General features: G+C 36.8%; 2 protein-coding genes across 2 annotated transcripts; both read right to left on the reverse strand.

Annotated features, from left to right (window-relative positions):
- Positions 1 to 783: 783 nt before the first annotated feature.
- LOC103965314 (formin-like protein 11) lies at positions 784 to 4,481 on the reverse strand. The gene is made up of 4 exons (XM_009378357.3): positions 2,387 to 4,481; positions 2,111 to 2,301; positions 1,756 to 1,991; positions 784 to 1,603 (listed from the first exon to the last, which is right to left on the reverse strand). Exons 1-4 carry the CDS (start codon positions 4,006 to 4,008, stop codon positions 875 to 877), a joined length of 2,778 nt encoding a protein of 925 aa, XP_009376632.3. The 5' UTR covers positions 4,009 to 4,481; the 3' UTR covers positions 784 to 874.
- Positions 4,482 to 7,491: 3,010 nt separating this feature from the next.
- On the reverse strand, positions 7,492 to 10,293 carry LOC125469977 (ankyrin repeat-containing protein BDA1-like). The gene is made up of 2 exons (XM_048568281.1): positions 9,672 to 10,293; positions 7,492 to 8,710 (listed from the first exon to the last, which is right to left on the reverse strand). The coding sequence occupies exons 1-2, from the start codon at positions 10,266 to 10,268 to the stop codon at positions 7,775 to 7,777; spliced, it is 1,533 nt and encodes a 510-aa protein (XP_048424238.1). The 5' UTR covers positions 10,269 to 10,293; the 3' UTR covers positions 7,492 to 7,774.
- Positions 10,294 to 17,519: the final 7,226 nt, after the last annotated feature.

Genomic DNA, 17,519 nt, shown 5'->3' on the forward strand with positions numbered 1-17,519 from the left:
TGTAAAACCATTCGGTCCTTATTTTTAATTTTCAAAACGGTCTGAGTTGGACCCAACTTTTGTAAAACTGAGTCTATATTTCTCATGTGCAGGTAACCTGGCCAGGATCGTTTAAGAGTTGTTTTAGCACTTGTCATTTTATTAATGGTCCACAATGAAGCCCATGATCCAATTACATATCTATCAAACCCTAAGAAGTACAACAACAATCGAACTTGTTTTAGAACATTTTGTGGTATTGACTTTGTTAGACGTAATTCTTTCATAACGGAAACATCTAGATATTGTTTTTTATCGTTGTTTTGTTATACTACATATGACTAAAAACATATCTATTTGACCCATAGGAACCGGATCATATCAAATGGATTCAAAGTGAGCCGATTCCACTAATAAAAATACATTGGCTTGGACGGGCTCGAACTCGTTTACAAACAAAAAAGTCAAGTCCACATCCACTAAAAATGGACCCCACTCGACCTACGACCATCCCTAGATATGACATTATGAATTGACACATTTTTAATTAGGTAATGAAATTCGGACATGGGTCCTCTACAGATCCATGTATTCTAATCCACCAAAGTCACGTATCCGGGCCGTTGAAATTTGATCCAACAGCTAAAGTTATTATAACTTTTAAAGTGGGCCCCTAATTGTAGCAGTTGGATCAAATTTCAACGGTTCGGATACATGGATTTGGTGGATTAGGATACATGGATCTGGAGAGACCAAGTCCATGAAATTCAACCCAGCACAGCCTAAAAAGGTCAAAACCCTACGTACAAAATTCAAAACCAGGTTATACATTCTTGCTTAGTGAATGAAAATCCATCATATAAACACACCAAAACAACCTCATAAAGTCTACAGCCTATTTGAATGGAGCAAGAGGATTTGGAGTGCGTGAAGCTTTTGAGGTTCTAAGCTCTTTACAAACATGATCCAACATTCCCAAAAAGTCCCTAACAATCACGAAAATCCGAAGCGGATTAGCTTCTTCCTTGCTCACATTTCCATGAAAATACTCTGTAATCTCCTTCACCTGTGACAAAACCCTACTCTCATCACCCTGCAACTCTCTCAAACCCTTCTCTGCATAACATATAAACGATTTCATCGAATCGACCAAATTACCACTCTTCTCATCCACGCACAAATCCTTGTGCACCAGATGTTTGATTTTATCCATTCCATCTGAGAGATTTGAAACACTGCTTGCAAGAACATCCAAGTCCAATGTGGCTGTTTTCTTCGCGTTGTAGAGCTCGGTGCTGAGGCCGGAAACTAGGTCAAGCCCCATTCTTCTGTAGTCTTCTTCTTTTTCTTCTACGGTTTTGGTTTTGTTCTTCTGGCTGATCCTCCCCATGATGCTATCCGAAACTCGAATCCCTTCTGTCCTAATAATTTCTTGCACAACAAAATGTAGCAAGGTGGTTTTTCCATCGGTTCCTTTTATGTCGGAGAGCTTGAGCAGTGTGTCTAGCTTGAATGCTTTAGCTCCTCCTCGGATTGTTCCTACATTCATTCGATTTCCTGTTTTCAACACGGCTTCAAGTAGCTTCAAGAAGAGCCTGCTTGATCGCAGTTCCTTGCAGGCCTCCTGCAGTACAAATTAAACCATAATTTTTACAAAAAGAACGAGATTAGAATTTCGTTTCAAATATGCTTCTTGATGTATGATAAAAACACATCTGGCAGAAACGCTTGTAAACAGAAGTGCTTCATGTATAAGCATTCCTGAACATGCCCTACCTCTAGCACTGAAAAGGAGTTCCTGAGATGAACCACCTCATCTTCAAATGTTTCTCTGTAAAGCATTGCTTCAACTCGTTGGAAGGCGCAAGGCACTTTAAGCAACGCCTTCACAAACCTCTCTGCAGACCCTAGTTCGTTGATGTCTCCTTTGTAGCTGGTGAGTTTAGCCTCTTCTTCCTTGGTGGGTTCCATCCTTACAAGTGCTTCCAATTGTTGCAAACACAAGCCATTTCCTGTTAATGTATTAATCTTGTTAGGTTTTCGTTGGTTAGAGTACTAATCCCACTTTCTGCAGGATGTCATGTCTTTCTAAAAGTATACAAGTTATACATTTAAGGAGTTTCATATATACCTTGTACTAGTGCTTCGCATACTTGCTCAGCAGTAGAATTCAGGGCTTTTGAGAGTATGGTTATGTTCTGTAGTCGCTTTGGCTCAAGAACATGCTTGCTTGGAGAAGGGCTCTTGCATTTTGCTTCATCATTCTTCATTGAGCTTTGTAGATTGTATCCGAACAGCGATTCAATCATTTCCTCGTCCAGCCTGTTCATGATTAGTACAGTTTTAAACAGAAAAAAAAAAAAAAAAAGAGAAACCGAAATCACATCTGAAAACATAAGTAACTTACTCAAATGAGCTTGATCTCAGCTTGTCCCACACCATGGAATTATCCGGTGCAGCTCTGACTTTGTCCCAATGTAACGGCTTCAGTTTAGGCAACGGAGTTCCATCTCTTCCCAATGGCGTAGCTTGAGGGAGGGGTGGAGGAGGTGGACCTTTTGAAAAGCCATTATTCGCTTTCAAAAAGGGAGGTGGGCTGGGTGGTGGAGGAACAGGAGGTGGAGTTTCTGAAGGTCTAGAGGAGTTTTGACGTGAAATAGAAAGTTGACCTTCTGGGGTCTGGTTTGATCCAGAAGAAGAATCTGATTTTCTTGGCGGTGATAGATTTCGCAATGTAGAAGAAGAGCACAAAGCTTTAGACCCAATTCTAGCTGAACTAGGAGAAGAATGGAAATCAGGAAAGTGTTTGATTGGTGGTGGGGGTGGAGGAGGTGGTGCTGGAGGGATTGTGACATTCTTTTCACAATTGGAAGATCGCGGTGCATTCAGAATTTCGCGCTCTCCATTTCTCGGAGACTGCAATTCAAGAGCCCGAATTGATTTTTGGTTTAGGGTTGTTGGTTGATATGGTTCTATATTTGACACATTTGTGGAGAGAATGTCTGATGACTCATCTAGGCTACCAGCTGAAGCATTCGAAGGGCGGACATTTGATGAATTCGAATCTCCGAAAGAATGGAAAGATTCATCATCGGAAGAATACGAATTAACGAGAGTAATTTTGTCACCGGTTGCGGAATTAGCACAATCAGAGTCATATTTCACTGACTCTGCAATCATATCCTCATGAATAGACACAATTTCCCTAGTGGAAGAACTGCAACTAGCATCACTGAATTCCGATTTTATCACTTCTTGATTTGTTTCTTCCCTCTCAAGCAATGTATGATTTCGTGAAGAAGTTACAGTTTCACAAGTTTCTTTGGAACAAGAAATCTGCTGATGTTGCTGCTCTAAGTCCAAGCCTAACGATTCAAGATAAATGAGATCAGAAGTATTAGTGGCAGGATTTAACCTCACCTTGCTTGCTGATTTAGCTCCTCCCTTTTTGCCGACAACTGAAATCACTCTCGTGGGTTTCTTCTTATGCTTTCTGTGCTTCCTGCAACCCCAAATAATTCCGAACACACAGATAACAACTGCAGCACCTGTGGAAGCAAGAACCGCCACAAGTATCCTCGTGATTCCCCCTCTATCTTCTCTGTGAATGTTTTGAGGCTTTGGGATCGAACGCAAGCGATGCAGATGATGCGAACCCGCGTGGATGTGAGGCGCCGGAGCAGGAGCAGGAGCTGGACTAGGAGCCTCCTCCTCGCTGTATGGAATTGGAGAAGGAGAAGGAGAAACGTTTCTACTGTCGCCAACCGACGGCGTTCGCTTGTGGAAGCTGTTCAAACCAAGTAAAGCTCTGAAATTTTCGACAACTGAAACTGCTTTCTCTTCATCTTCCCCGGAACCTTTGTGAATTTGTAGGTTTTGGGGAGCCTCGGCATTGTCCTCCATGAAATGCAGGTGGTGTTGTAGGCCATGAACATTCAAGTAGCCCTCCTCTGCATTGTGTAATGATAGGAGAAAAGATATGACGAAAAAAATCATGAGGTGGAGAATCTGAGAGAAAATGTATCCCATTTTTCTCTCTCTCTCAACCCAAAAATCATCAAAGCAGCAATCTAACTTTCTGTTTATAAATCCTCTTCTTTTTGTTCATTTCTTTGGAAAAGAAAAGGAAAAAGAATAGTTCTTTGGGTGGGTATAGCAGAATAGGTGGTGTGCAATGAAGGTATTGCACACACAGAGAGAGAGAGAGAGAGAGAGAGAGAGAGAGACTTTAAAGCTACTCCAAGGAACCCCTGAGCCTGGTAGTTGAAGTTGGACTGGCCATTCTTTACCTCTCTGTTCATGCACTCTTATCTCTCCTCACCTCCATTAATCCCTCTGCAAAAACACCTTTAATTTGCTTCCCATATGTCTCACAAACAATGTTTAATCTAAACCCTAATTTGACACCTTTTTATTTTGTCTTATTTTTTTCTCTCTTTAACTGTCTTTATGTGAGGAAAGTTGAAGATGTTTTCTGCTATATATTCATCAATTGGCAATCATGAAGTTCATCATTTTTTTCATCAAAGTTTTAGTGATGATTTATGAGTTATGAAGGCCACTCTACATGATAAGTGAGTCAATGGGATTTGCAGTTGAATGTGGCTTTTTTAGTAGATAAAAGTGATCAAATCAAACAAGTCTTGGTGGGTTCCATTTTGGTTGCCCCCTACCTAACTCTCTATAGAGTAAAGATTCTACTGAGCATTGGTGTAGTCTAGAAGGAAAATGCTAAGAAAACTATATTTTGTAGAACACATCAAAATCATTTCTCGAGTAGAGGTAGACTTACTTGTATTGTGGACTTTAGATATTGTCTGCAAAATATGATCTCCATGGCATCACTTATTGCAGAAATGTTGAATAGGTCCTCAGATGATTAAAAAGAATGTATGGTTACTTATCCTTGGGTTATTCATGGTGGATAATAAATGAATGTGCGTTTAATGTTTTAATCTCAACCCTTAATATCAAATTTAAGGGTGGATGACCTTAAATCCTTAGTTATCAAGTGACCCATAGAACATAATTTCAATGCATTGCTACATTTCTTTGTGGGATTCTTTAATCTAAATCGTTTAAATCAGCAATGAAGAATGACTTATATGAAATAAACTATTATGTGACGAATTTGAAACATCAATATCTTAGTGTCCTCATTTCATACGAGTCTCTTCCCCAATGTAGAGGATGATGGCACCAGATCTCCAACCGTCATAATTGCAGAGAGGAATGTACAAAGAGAGGGGACCATTACTTTTCCATGTGATCTTCTGAAGCCAAAAGCAAAACATCAAGAAAGTGAAGAATCATAAGATCTTGATGAGTGCGAAGTTATGGGATGCTTAAAAGTTGATTACCGACTGCATGTCCCTCTCTCATACTTTTAGTGGCTAAATCGTACTGCTCAGTAGTTGTTAACCTTTTGGACTTGCATCCCAATTTTGGTGGGATTAATGTTGGATTTTCATGACCTAATTCACCATGTCATGAGCTTGTGTTGTCCCCTTCACCTAACCACAGCGAGAGAGAGAGAGAGAGAGAGAGAGAGAGAGAGAGAGAAGAAAGGAGACTCAAACCGACAACACAGAGACTACCTGCATGTCGTTAGCAATTGGCTAACCTTAGTGGTTGCTTAGAATCTAACACTGTGCAATGGGGGACCTTACCTTACCATGTTACTTTCATGTACCACTTTTTTGTGAACAATTAGCCTGCAAGGCTGCAACCGACTTTTTAACCTAAGTTATTGAAATTAACATAGAAATTGTTACTTGTAAGAAGTTATTTATATTCAGAGACAAGTTATATATAGTTTAACATGTGTGTATTACTTTTACTTTAAGTGATTTTAATGAGTTATTTTATATATGTTAAGATTCTAATTTTGGAAGGTGAGTATGAATGTCTTGTTAGTCCTAGTTTGGTACTGAGGTGGTTCTGAAAAGAGTGACTATCAAAAAAAGTTGGGAGCTTTTTTTTGTTTGGTAAACATTCAGCTTCAGCTTTTTTTTCACAGTTTTGGGTGAAAAAAAGCCAAAAACCAAAGCTGCAAAACCCAACTTTTTTTCACACCTGTTTTACATAAAAGTTTATCAAACACTATAATACTGCTTTTTTTTTTTTTTCCCTTTCAAAAGCACTTTTACAAAAAAATTTACCAAACACTCTGCTGCTTTATTTCATAGCTGCTTATTCTCATAGCACAGCAGAAATAATTTTTTTTCAAAGCACAGAAATACCAAACCAGCCCTTGGTTGATTCGAGTAGTGTCCTCCAAAAGCGAAGTTTAGTCGAAATTTCAAGTTGCGTTTTAGCTCTTGTCCTCAGCTCAATGTGATTTGATCTTGAACATATTTCCTCTACTCTCGAGCAATTTAGACTGGTGGCTTCACCTATATCTACATTGCATATTCCACCATTATTGTCCCCTAGGCCATATCACGTCTGTCCTTCAAGACAAACATGATGTACGGTCACAACTTTTACTTAGAATACGAATCACTATTCTTTTGCTCAAACCACGTATAAAAACAAAAAGAAACTGATGAATGTAGTTTAGTTTTGGTCGGAAAGATGATGTAGCTCAAATGTACTTTGTTGTTGAAGCAATGACTGATTGCTTGACGCTGGAAAAGATGAATCTGCAAGATTCAAGGCATTAGAAACATCTCAACAATGCAAGAAAAATGAAGTTTGTATGGTTATGAATTTATTATATGATGGTACTTATGAATGGCTATTTTAAAGAAAATAATATAAGGAAAATAAGGACATATACCCTACAAAATAATGGGTAATGCTATAAAAACTATATATTTAAATCATATTTTATAAACTGTGTGATGTGGTTATTCATGATATAAGGCATAAAGACACTGAGACCAAAGGCTCAGCTCTTTCACTACGGGCCGGCCTCAAGTCATCCTCAAGTTCAACATGGCCCCAAATTCTTCTACCAGTGTGTACTACGTAGAGAAACTAGAACTAGAAGTACTATTACTTGGCTAAGGAGCAAGACCAAGTTAGGGCTTGTAGTTTCCGTTGATGATATTATCGATTTTCTTAATTAAGTAGTAGGAAGTTGTTTAATGAACAATCTAATGAGTAAGTATACATGTTATTATGTAATCAATGTGATATGTTATGAAATTTTTTAGGTGATCTCTTGGAATTTCAGTGGCCATTCAAGAGAAGTGAATATTTGTGAAAGCACTTATTTGGAAGTGCTTTTAAAATGGCTGAAAGCGTTTTTTGTGAATGTTTTAGGAACTAATTCTTAGTAAAAACGCAAGTGAATTTGGAAAAGCACATGAAGTGCTTCCTGGAAGAAACACATGAAGCACTTCAAATACTTTTGAACTCACAAATTTTTCTCTAAAAGCGTTTTTAATCATTTTAAAAGCACTTCCAAACAATCATGAGACTATATGTTTAGCTATTTATACTGTATTTTTTGTTTGTTTGAGAAAGCCATTTATACTGCATTAACTAGTAACAAACTACTAGCAGAGAGAATGAGAACAGTTGTTAGTTTGCTAATGTGATAACATATGACATAATTGAATACTAATAAAAAAAGTAGCTACCGTCCAGCATCAAAGACAACAAACACTTCTAATTTGCATAGCAGATGGATTACTTATCATAACTAAGCAACACTCTTGAATTACCAACCCGGATCCAGAAAGCGTCATTGAGCTAGTTCATTACCCTAAACCCTAATCGCTACATACATATAGGGTGTATGACCTAGTTAATGATTTTTTCAAGCACACACACCGCGGCAGATTAATCACACAACTGCAGGCGCATCATTCTCGTCAAAATGCGTTGGATCTTTGTGTGAAAAGGAGCCAGTAGTGATCATGTTCTTGAGACCTGATGTTGACTTGAAGTACATGGGCTGCAACCACTTCATCACCCAAATAAGAAGCCTGAGAGTGTGAAGTACACCGCCTATGACCAGCAACACAATCCAAAGAATTATGAATATTGCTGACAAGCTCCATGGTTCCTGAATACCGTAATTAGGGCCGATCATGGACAGCACCTTTAGGTAGGTGAGTGCCAAGAATGCGAGAGTGACGCATACGGACATCGATAAGAGCCACGTGGACAACCGATCGTGGAGAGGAAATCGACTAATGAGCAAAAGGGTGACAGTCAAAGAAGCTAGGAACGAGACGGTGTTGTATGCTATGAAACTGGGGAAGTAATCCATGGGATCCTTACCTTGGCCTAAGGTAGTGACTGTATCATTATTTTCCCTCCAAACTGTTCTAGAAGTTTTTGCAAGACTATCAACCCAAAGACGACCAGCTGGGTTGACTACGTCTTGAAAAGTCATGGTCGAGATCACCGTAGCCACAACCATCAGAGAGCCACGTGTCTCCTTCACCCATTCATGCGGATACCCTAACCATATCATCAATTTTCTCCAGAACCACCCTGGTGGCTTTGATCCCTTCTTTTTCTTCTTTACCGTTCTTGGACTTGGCGATACAACAACAGCAGCAGCGGCAACAGCTGAGTTAGGATTATCATTTTCATTACTTTGTCTTCTGATTAATCCTGCGTCCATCAAAATCTGTTGAATTTCTAAGCTTCTGCTAAAGTCCTCTCTTGCAACGCTACTGTACTCTAAGATATCTAACATGGTCAGAGACATCCCATTCACACCAATTGCTTCTGCTCTTATAGCATCAACGGAAAGCAGGTAACGTATCGTCTGTAAATAATATACACACTATTAACATAGTGGAAATTATGCTCCTAGGGGAAGAAACAAGAGAAAGCGCACACATAAATCAAGGTTAATCTCAGTTTACTATTATGAAGTTTCTTGGTTTTTAACACTTGATACATCAAGTTTTTTTCGTACCAGTTTGGTACTTAAAGTTATAATTAATTCTAGGAGACTTTCATACATCCGTTAAATTTTTCATCAGAACCTCCATTAACTGATGACGTAGCACCCGCATAGACAATGACTAAGTGCTACGTGTCAATATGGGCTCACATGAATATTAAAAAAATTAAAAACTAAAAATTAAGAAATTAAAAAAATTAAAAAAATAAAATCCTAAAAACCTAAAGATCATTTAAAGGAAAAAGGAGGTCTGTGCAGCTGACCATGAAGGTCTCCGACGACCACCACGGCAGATTCCAGGCCTAACTGATCAACGTTGGCCTTTTGTGGGGGATCTGGATGTGCAGAGGACCAAGCTATCGACACGGGAAACACGGGAGGTAAGGGAAGGGAGTGGGTTGCAGATCTGGGGAAGGGAAACCCGTATGCAGCACAAAAAGGGAGTAGATTCATTCCACCGCCGCCCATGTGCAGTCGAAGGGAGGGAGATAGTAATATCAACGTGGGCTCATATTGACACGTGACGTTCAATCATTATCTACTTGAATGACACGTTACCAGTTAACGGATGTTTTAACATAAAACTTAAAAGATGTATGAAAATATCTCAGAATTAATTATGACTCAAATTAGGACGAAAAAAACTTAATGTATCAAATGTTGAAAACAAAAAAACTACTTAGTAAACTGAGATTAATCCCATAAACTATGTATAAAGAGGAAGAAACAAAAAAAAAAAATTTACACATGAACATATATTAATTAATATAGTGAAAAACTAAGAATATCCAGTATAGAAAATGGAAATATATATACGTACCTTAATTTGCCTTAGCATCAAAGCTAAGTGCAGGATGGTCACACCACCATCACAGCCAGCTCTTGAGTTGAGGAACTCACCATTGTTGTCGACTCTTTCAACCAACAGTTTCAAGCACTCTAACTTCTTGTGTATGATACACAAGTGCAAAACTGTTTCTTTAGATTTGTTTTCAACTTTGACATAAATGGACTCAGGATTTTTATCAATTAACTTCTGAAGCACCTCAACTTCTCCATTCATGGCTGCATAGTGAAGAGGGATTCTTCCCTTTTCATCATAACGCAAGCACGCATCAACATACACAGGTAACAAAGCTTCGACGGTCTCCTTGTGGCCCTCAGCAGAAGCCAAGTGGAGGGGCGTGCGTCCATCGGCGTCCACCCGCTCTGCAAGTTTGGGATTGTTAGTGCAAAGGGCTTTGGTAAACTCAGCGTGTCCGAGCAAAGCCGATACATGCAAGGGGGTTTTTCCGGTCTGCAGGGATACTCTCCTTAGAATGTCTGGGTCCTTTTCGATCAATCTGTTTAAGTGCACTACACTCCCAGTCCGTGATGCCTCGTACACTTCTTCTTCATCATGCCGTCTGATCTCCATTATCTCTCTCTCTCTCTCTGAACTCTGCTTCACTTGTAAAAAATTTTAGAGAGCAATTATTTATAATAGCGAACAAAACGCCTTTTTGGTTGTTAGAATAGCACTTCTAAAAGTATTTCCAATAATGCTAGTTAAATTTTTGTTATTGTAGCTAATTAAATGACTCAAATGTTAATTTGGCTAGTCACCACTTCCAATAATATTAGCTATTTTAGCTTATGGTAAAATATTTCTAAATCTTGGGGTAATGCTAGGGTGACCATCTATTTAGATCAAATTTTATAAATTATATGACATGGTTGTTAATTATTAGATTATTATTTAAATGTTAATTAACTTGCTTATTTTCTATTGGTGACATATCACATATTTTACAAATTAAAAAGTTAATTTGCCTAACATTATCCCTAAACTTAACAATCCAGTTAAGTCCATATTCTCCTCTTGCTAAATTTAGCTAGCTATTTTTTCTGCATTGTTTTGTTAAAGTAGCCAAAAAATCTCATTCATCGAGATTGTTAGAGATTGTCTAACCCTTCCAAAAAAATAATTTTTTATAACACCCAGCCTAAGGTGATTCGTGCATTCTCACATGACTTAATACGTGTAGCTATTTCAGAGGCAATTACAAAAAGACTCTTTAAGTTGATTCGCGTACGATTGATGCTAAATTTCTAACCACTAAAGCTTGTGTGGAGCTTTTAAATTATGGACGATCAAGACCAGTCCCCATCCTGCATGCAAAGTGCCATAATCTGATACTTCTCACTTTCTAATTATGGACGAACAAGACCAGTCCCCATCCTACATGTATGCTGGTAGCACTGACACTGAGAGCATCTCTAATGGTGTTCTCTATTTTGTCCCTGCAATCGTATAAATGTCCGAAGCCTTCCAATGGGTCAGAAAATCGTCAGGACGTGGCCTAATAAAAATTCCCACAGATAAGGATCGGTAAGTGACTCAAAATGGAGTGGAGCCCAGACGAATTTTTGAGTGGGAAACAAGATCACCACGTGAAATGGATGGGAAGCTACTCTGCAGCTTGGAAAGACGCGCCAAACATGCGCTGATAAAGTTTTTTTTATTTTTTTTTATTTTTTTTAAAGGTAAAATAGTCATTGAAACTTTGATATTTGGTTTTTGAATTTGTTCACCATTAATTATTTTAGTTTTTCCGTAAAAGATCTCTAAAAGTGTAAGCATCGCCAATTTCATTGTCGGATCGAAGAAAGAGCAGTGAGAGAGATAGAGAGAGCGCTAGTAACTCTATTTAGAAGATTTGATTTTGCTGTAAATTTCACTTCTTCAGGCTTCCATGGACGCCATAATGCTGCAGTGCGGGCACTCAATCTCGTGTGTCCTCCCTCTCTTATCCTCCATCAGCTATTCCGGCTATTCTACTGCCGCAGTTCGTTGTTGCAACATCGATCTTGGTGGCAATCTCCTTCCCAGTATGGCTTTTTGGCTTCACTTTATGGTATATTTGATACGACGACTCTCAAGAACCTTGTTCTTGGATCGGCAGCAAAGATAAAAAAAGAAAAAGAAAGGAAAACTAATGAAAAGTGCTTGAAAACTTTGAGTTTTAACGATAAGAACAAAATAAAGGGTAAGGTGAATAGTACCAAATTTGATTTTTTAGTGTAAAAATATGGTTTTTCATTAAAGTGAACAGTATAGTGGACATTTCGTTAAAACTTCTTTAAAAAAAAAACCCTAGCTTTTAATTGTCAGTCACTTAAAAGGAGAGGGTACCCTAATTTTGTTATTTTTTTTTAAACAAATGATATCATGTACACTTTGTTAATTTTAGTTTCTAAATATTTATAGAAGTTTGGTTTTTATTATTAATCCATGTTGCTTGATATAATTGGACATGTAGGATTCATTTGCATGTCACATTAACACATAACAAAAAATTTGACAAAAAGATCAATTTGATCTATTGGTTTCGTTTCAAATACCAAATTGATGGATTTTTTGTTTCAAGTAACATTTTGATTAAAATATCCAATTTCAGAGACCATATGTGATAAAAACCATACAAAAAAAAAAAAAGAATTAGGTTTCAATATATCAATTTTCCAATTTAGTAATTGAAACCTTATTTTTTTTCAACTTTTGATCAAGGTCCCTTAGTTGTTATCGTGTCATACTTTGAATAACAATAGATTTACATGTTAGCATATTTAAATTTTATAATTTAAAATTATTAAACATTTCCAAAACGTTACACTTTGGTATATTTACATGGTTAAGTTTTTGTATCATATATTTTTATTTTTAATTTGCACCTATTTTTTAATCTTTACCAATTTTCTTGTTAATTAAATTTGTACTCATATATTTAGGGAAAAATTACACTTAGAGTATACTTTCAATACTTAATTATATATTAAGACAACACTTTTTAAACATTTCAAGAAAGGACATTTTTTAAATCCACGAAAATGACGTCATGTCCTGTTTTTTCGTTAGAAACGGAGTTATGTATTCTGTTAAATAGCGATCGACGGTGATTCGAATCATTCAAATTATATTTTCGTTTCTCTGCTGTTTTTTTTTCTCTTTGAAGTTTATATGTTCCGATTTATAATTCGCCATCTTCCTCAATTATCTCTTGCCATAATTTCTATTCGAATCATTCAAGTTTTCTTCGAAGTGTTTCACTCAAGTTTATCTATCTGAATTTTATGTGTTCTGATTTAGATTTTTGAAGTGTTGTGTATTTTTGAATTTATTTTGGTTTAGACTTTGTTCTTCTTTTTTGCAGTCACTGTTTTTTAGTTTTGAAGGTTTTGATTCGGTTTGACCTTACTTGATCGATTGTTTGTCGAGGGTGATTTTTCGTTGTGTTGCTTTTGTTTTTCATTGAAGTTCATTTTGTTTTTTTGCAGTATAGTTATCATATATATTTGTTAGAATTGGAATGTATTATGAGTTAGTGAATCCACGGGGTGCAGTTTTATTGTTACACTTTGTAAAGCTTCAAAATTTCATGCTTTTTTCAGGAATTCAATAGTCCGCATCATCATCAGTTTGTCTGCTATTGCAGTTAGAGAAGTATTCCACAGAAGAAGGCGAGGCTACACCTTCAGTTTATTTGCGCAAAGAACCAGTATGTCCAAAAATATATGTTACTCGATTCTTAAAAAAAGTGTATGGCATGACAAAATAAATTTACAAATTGCTAATTTTTTTTGTTTTGTATAAAATCTTTGTTCACTTTACTTGAACATGTACACATGTTAAGTTTTCTTTCATATCTTATCTTTGGCACAGAAAGCACCATCAAAATTTAAACTTTTTTTTCTTTTCATTCGGCTATTAAGGAAGGGATTGTTGTTGGTGGATGAACCCTTTAGGTAATTATCTGTTGCTTATTGAACTCCCCCAATCATGAGTTTTGACTCGGAAGAAGATTTTGATGATGACAGATACTAAATTGAATTTTGGCTCAAATTGTATTGAAAATTGCAGTTCTGAGCAATTTTTATGATGAAGAAGGATGAATCCTGAATCTAAAGTTATGTGGGTGTTCACATTACGGATCAATCGCTTCAAATCCAGTTCACGCAGGTTGACCTGTGCAGTCTAGAATCTAAAGTTGATGTTTAAAGTATAGGAGGTTTATCTGAATTTTGATATCGTGTGGTATTTGTGGATCTTAAGTGATAGTTTTTCTTTGATATGTGGGCTTTGAGTTAATTACAACCTTTTTGTGCTTTTCTGTTTAATTCAGACTCAGAATGGGAAAGTTATGATTGGAGATTTGCCACCTTCAATGGTGAAATTAAAGGCATTTAGAGAAACGTATTCTGAGGAGGACATCAGAGGTATCTTAAGTGGGTTGGATTCTGACTTCAGTGATGATATTCATCCTTCCTTAAGGTGATTCATATTGTTTGCTTGTTTGCTTTATTTTCCCTCTCTCTCTCTCTCTCTCTCTCTCTCTCTCTCTCTCTCTCACGCACACTCACACCCCTATGCATGTTACTGAGTTAATCATAGTGCTGACCAAAGTAGGTATAATCTTAACAATTGGAGGTCGTTGGTTTAAAACTTCAAATTGCAAAAACAAAAGAAAATTGTACTACTGTTTGATACAGATGTAGTATAATATATTGATTTTCAAGGATTTTTGGTCTTTGCAAGGTTTTATCTGGCTTAGCAAATGCCTTTGCCATCGTTCTGTAAGTATAATTTTCTTTTAAGCAGGACAATCTAATTATAACATTTAGAAAATGGTTGATGAAATCTTATTAGTTCCTTTATTAGTTTGATTCTAATTGAATAAATTTGTATAATGTAAGAAATCTCAAACTTCTTATATGAATGATGTTTGCGTGACATAGAGAAGGGGTTGACCTTTGAATCGGGGCTGTTGCTGGATCGGCATGTAAATTTGAAACAATTTTTCTATGAATGTTTGTTTATTTCGTGCATTTGTGTTCCTTATGTGTGCCTTTCTTTGCAACATGTCCATGAAGATTTATTGGGTGAGGGAAGTATGGGTATGGGCTTTTAAGGCCGGTTTCTAGGGAGGTGGTCTGGTGTCGGTGCCTTTGCAGGGTGGGGGCATGATGTGAGGCAGTCTGGTTACGAAATTAGCTACTTGAACAAGTCCTAAACACTTTTTGTTTTTAATTACTTGTTGAAATGGCTACCTACACTGCATGACACATATTATTTGTGTGAACTACATGTTTCTTCTGTTTCTTCAGGAAGCAGAATTTTTTTGGGAACCATCTATTTCTAAGTGAAAATGTTCAGTTTCTTCCCACTCATTGTACAATGTGTTTATATGCCAACTCACTTGAATGTATATAAAAGAAAAACTGCTTATCTTATCGACCTCATTCATTCATGTATCTCTCCATTTGTTCATAATTGTGTTGAATTTATTCAACTTATCCGATTATGCTTGAAACATTTGGTTTCCGCAGCAACGTCCGAGCGTATTTTCTAGTCTATTCACTCTATTTACAACAATGCCAGCCATATGGGGGTGGGTTGGGAGGGTAATTCTCAAAAGTTGAGAGGGTAATTTTGTCCATATGGTTTAGGACGTCTCTCATCTCTCACTCTTCTTGTTTTTGTCTTTCTCTATTGGAAAACCCACAATCTTTCATCTTCCTCTGTTTTGCCTCTCTCTCCACTCCCTATATATCTCGATATGAAGCCCACAGACCAAGTAGTGATGGTCGAAAGCCTCAAACATGGCGGTGGTGAAATGGACGTACAGTGACGGTCGACAACTGCCTCTAGTGTCGACGAATTTGGCCGTCGGAAAGCGTCATCGCCCCAATTATGGTATGTTGAATTTCCCGATTTTCCCCTTATTTGTTTTCCTCTCCTTTTGCGTTTGTTTAGGGTTTATAAATTAGGGTTCTTAGGAATTTTAGGGTTTTCTCGCTCTTTTGTTTTCCTTCAGAAATTGCACTGTATTTCTCAGATCGAAGCTGTTCTTATTGGACTACTGTTGATTTTAGCTTTTGTCTCTCTGGTAATTACCCTGAACCCCCAAAAGATTTGAAATTTCTGGTAATTGTTCTCATTGTTTTTGACAATTTGTTGTTAGAATTTGTATAAATTGCTGCCATTGTGTTGTGAAGTGTTATGATTATTTCAAAGAACACCGATTCTATCAATTGCAATTATGTAGATGGCTAATGAAATAAAGGCCTGTGAAAGGAAGGAAAAAAAAGCCCAGAAAACACCATCGTATGATGTTTTAATCAATTGAGAAAACTGTAATTACTCACATTTTAACAAATTAAGGTTTCTTATTTCACTTCTTTGCAGGAAGCTATTAATTATGCATTATCAGTGACTCAAACCTTAAGCGGAGAAGTGGCTGACGGTCAACGTATTCTCATATCTCCTGCAGCTGCACGAGGAAACTCAAGTGCAGTAAATCCTTTGGTCACACAACTCAGTAATGGACCTTTGGGTGGTCTTCATGAGAAGGTTTGTTCGATCTTAAATATGTGGATATGTAACCCCAAATGTTCAATTTTATCAAATTAGTGTTGGTCGGTTGGCTATTTTAATATTGAAAAGCAATTTGTTTTGGTTGAGCAAACATTATGCATGGACTTGGAACTTCTTCCCTTGAATTGTAGTTGGAAGGGTGTATGATAAATTTAGTAGGATTTGAGCATAAGACGGTTGCCAGCCCAATACAACTGATCTCATCCCGCAAGATTAATTTATCCACATTCGAGAATTTCTCATTATACAATTCTACTGCAATTTTTTTTTCAAATTTAAATTTAAATATAAATTTTAAAATTTCGGATTTGATTATGCAGTTCGTGGATTCTGTGCTGCTGCGGTATATTTAAATGATGCTGTCCTCCACTGTTTGAGCCTGGGCCTCCTCCACCACCATAGTGGTATATTTTTTTAGGAGCCTACTTTGCATGAATTATTTTGTGTAATTGGTTGACTTAAATCTTTATTTGATCTAACCATTCCAATTTGGCTAATTTTTTTTTAAATTTTTTATTATATTGAAGTTGAATTTGTTATTTTGGGTATGCTATCTGTGGATGCTTAGAAAGATATGGATATGCTCTATAAGAAACTGTAATTTACTTTTGGCTTTGATTTTTCACTAATGGGATGTTGTGATGGGGTTTAGTAATTTTCAGTATTCTTCAATTATTTTGAATTTGCAAAATCAAATAACTCATGGAAATAAATTAATATTTGATTAATTTGTATGTAAGAGGACTTTACAATATGTCATCAAGTTTAGACCGACAACAATGAATGGCAAACTTAGGATTAATGCCTCTATTAATTTGATGTTTTCTTATGGTCGAGAAATATATACAGCTGTCTTATTTATTGGACAACATCATTCAGCCTCTATATTTCATATTAATTGCTTTTCTTAATCTATTTTTCCGTCACTCTTTAATGCTACATAATCTCATTTGGTTTTCGATTTTGTGAAATGTTTTGGAAGCAGGAGTGCGTGAAATGTGTTGATGTTGATGATAGTGCCGAATTTGGTGACACTTCTCAACTAGCAGAGCAGGTAACAGAGCTTCTTCCAACTCAAATTTAATGATTCAAGCTGCCTAAGATTTGCATAACATTCCCAAGTTGTAGTTGATGTGCCTGAGTGGTTGAGTGTTTGACTAATGAATGTAACCGCTAAGATTTGGATTGTTTTTGGGGAGTAAGAAATAACATTGCTAATTTTGGATTTATGGGTTTGAATTTTTGTCGCGTATG

This window comes from the organism of the source record quoted next, unplaced genomic scaffold (genome assembly GCF_019419815.1).
Source record: "Pyrus x bretschneideri cultivar Hongxiangsu unplaced genomic scaffold, Pyrus_bretschneideri_v1 Contig48, whole genome shotgun sequence".
NCBI lineage: Eukaryota > Viridiplantae > Streptophyta > Magnoliopsida > Rosales > Rosaceae > Pyrus > Pyrus x bretschneideri.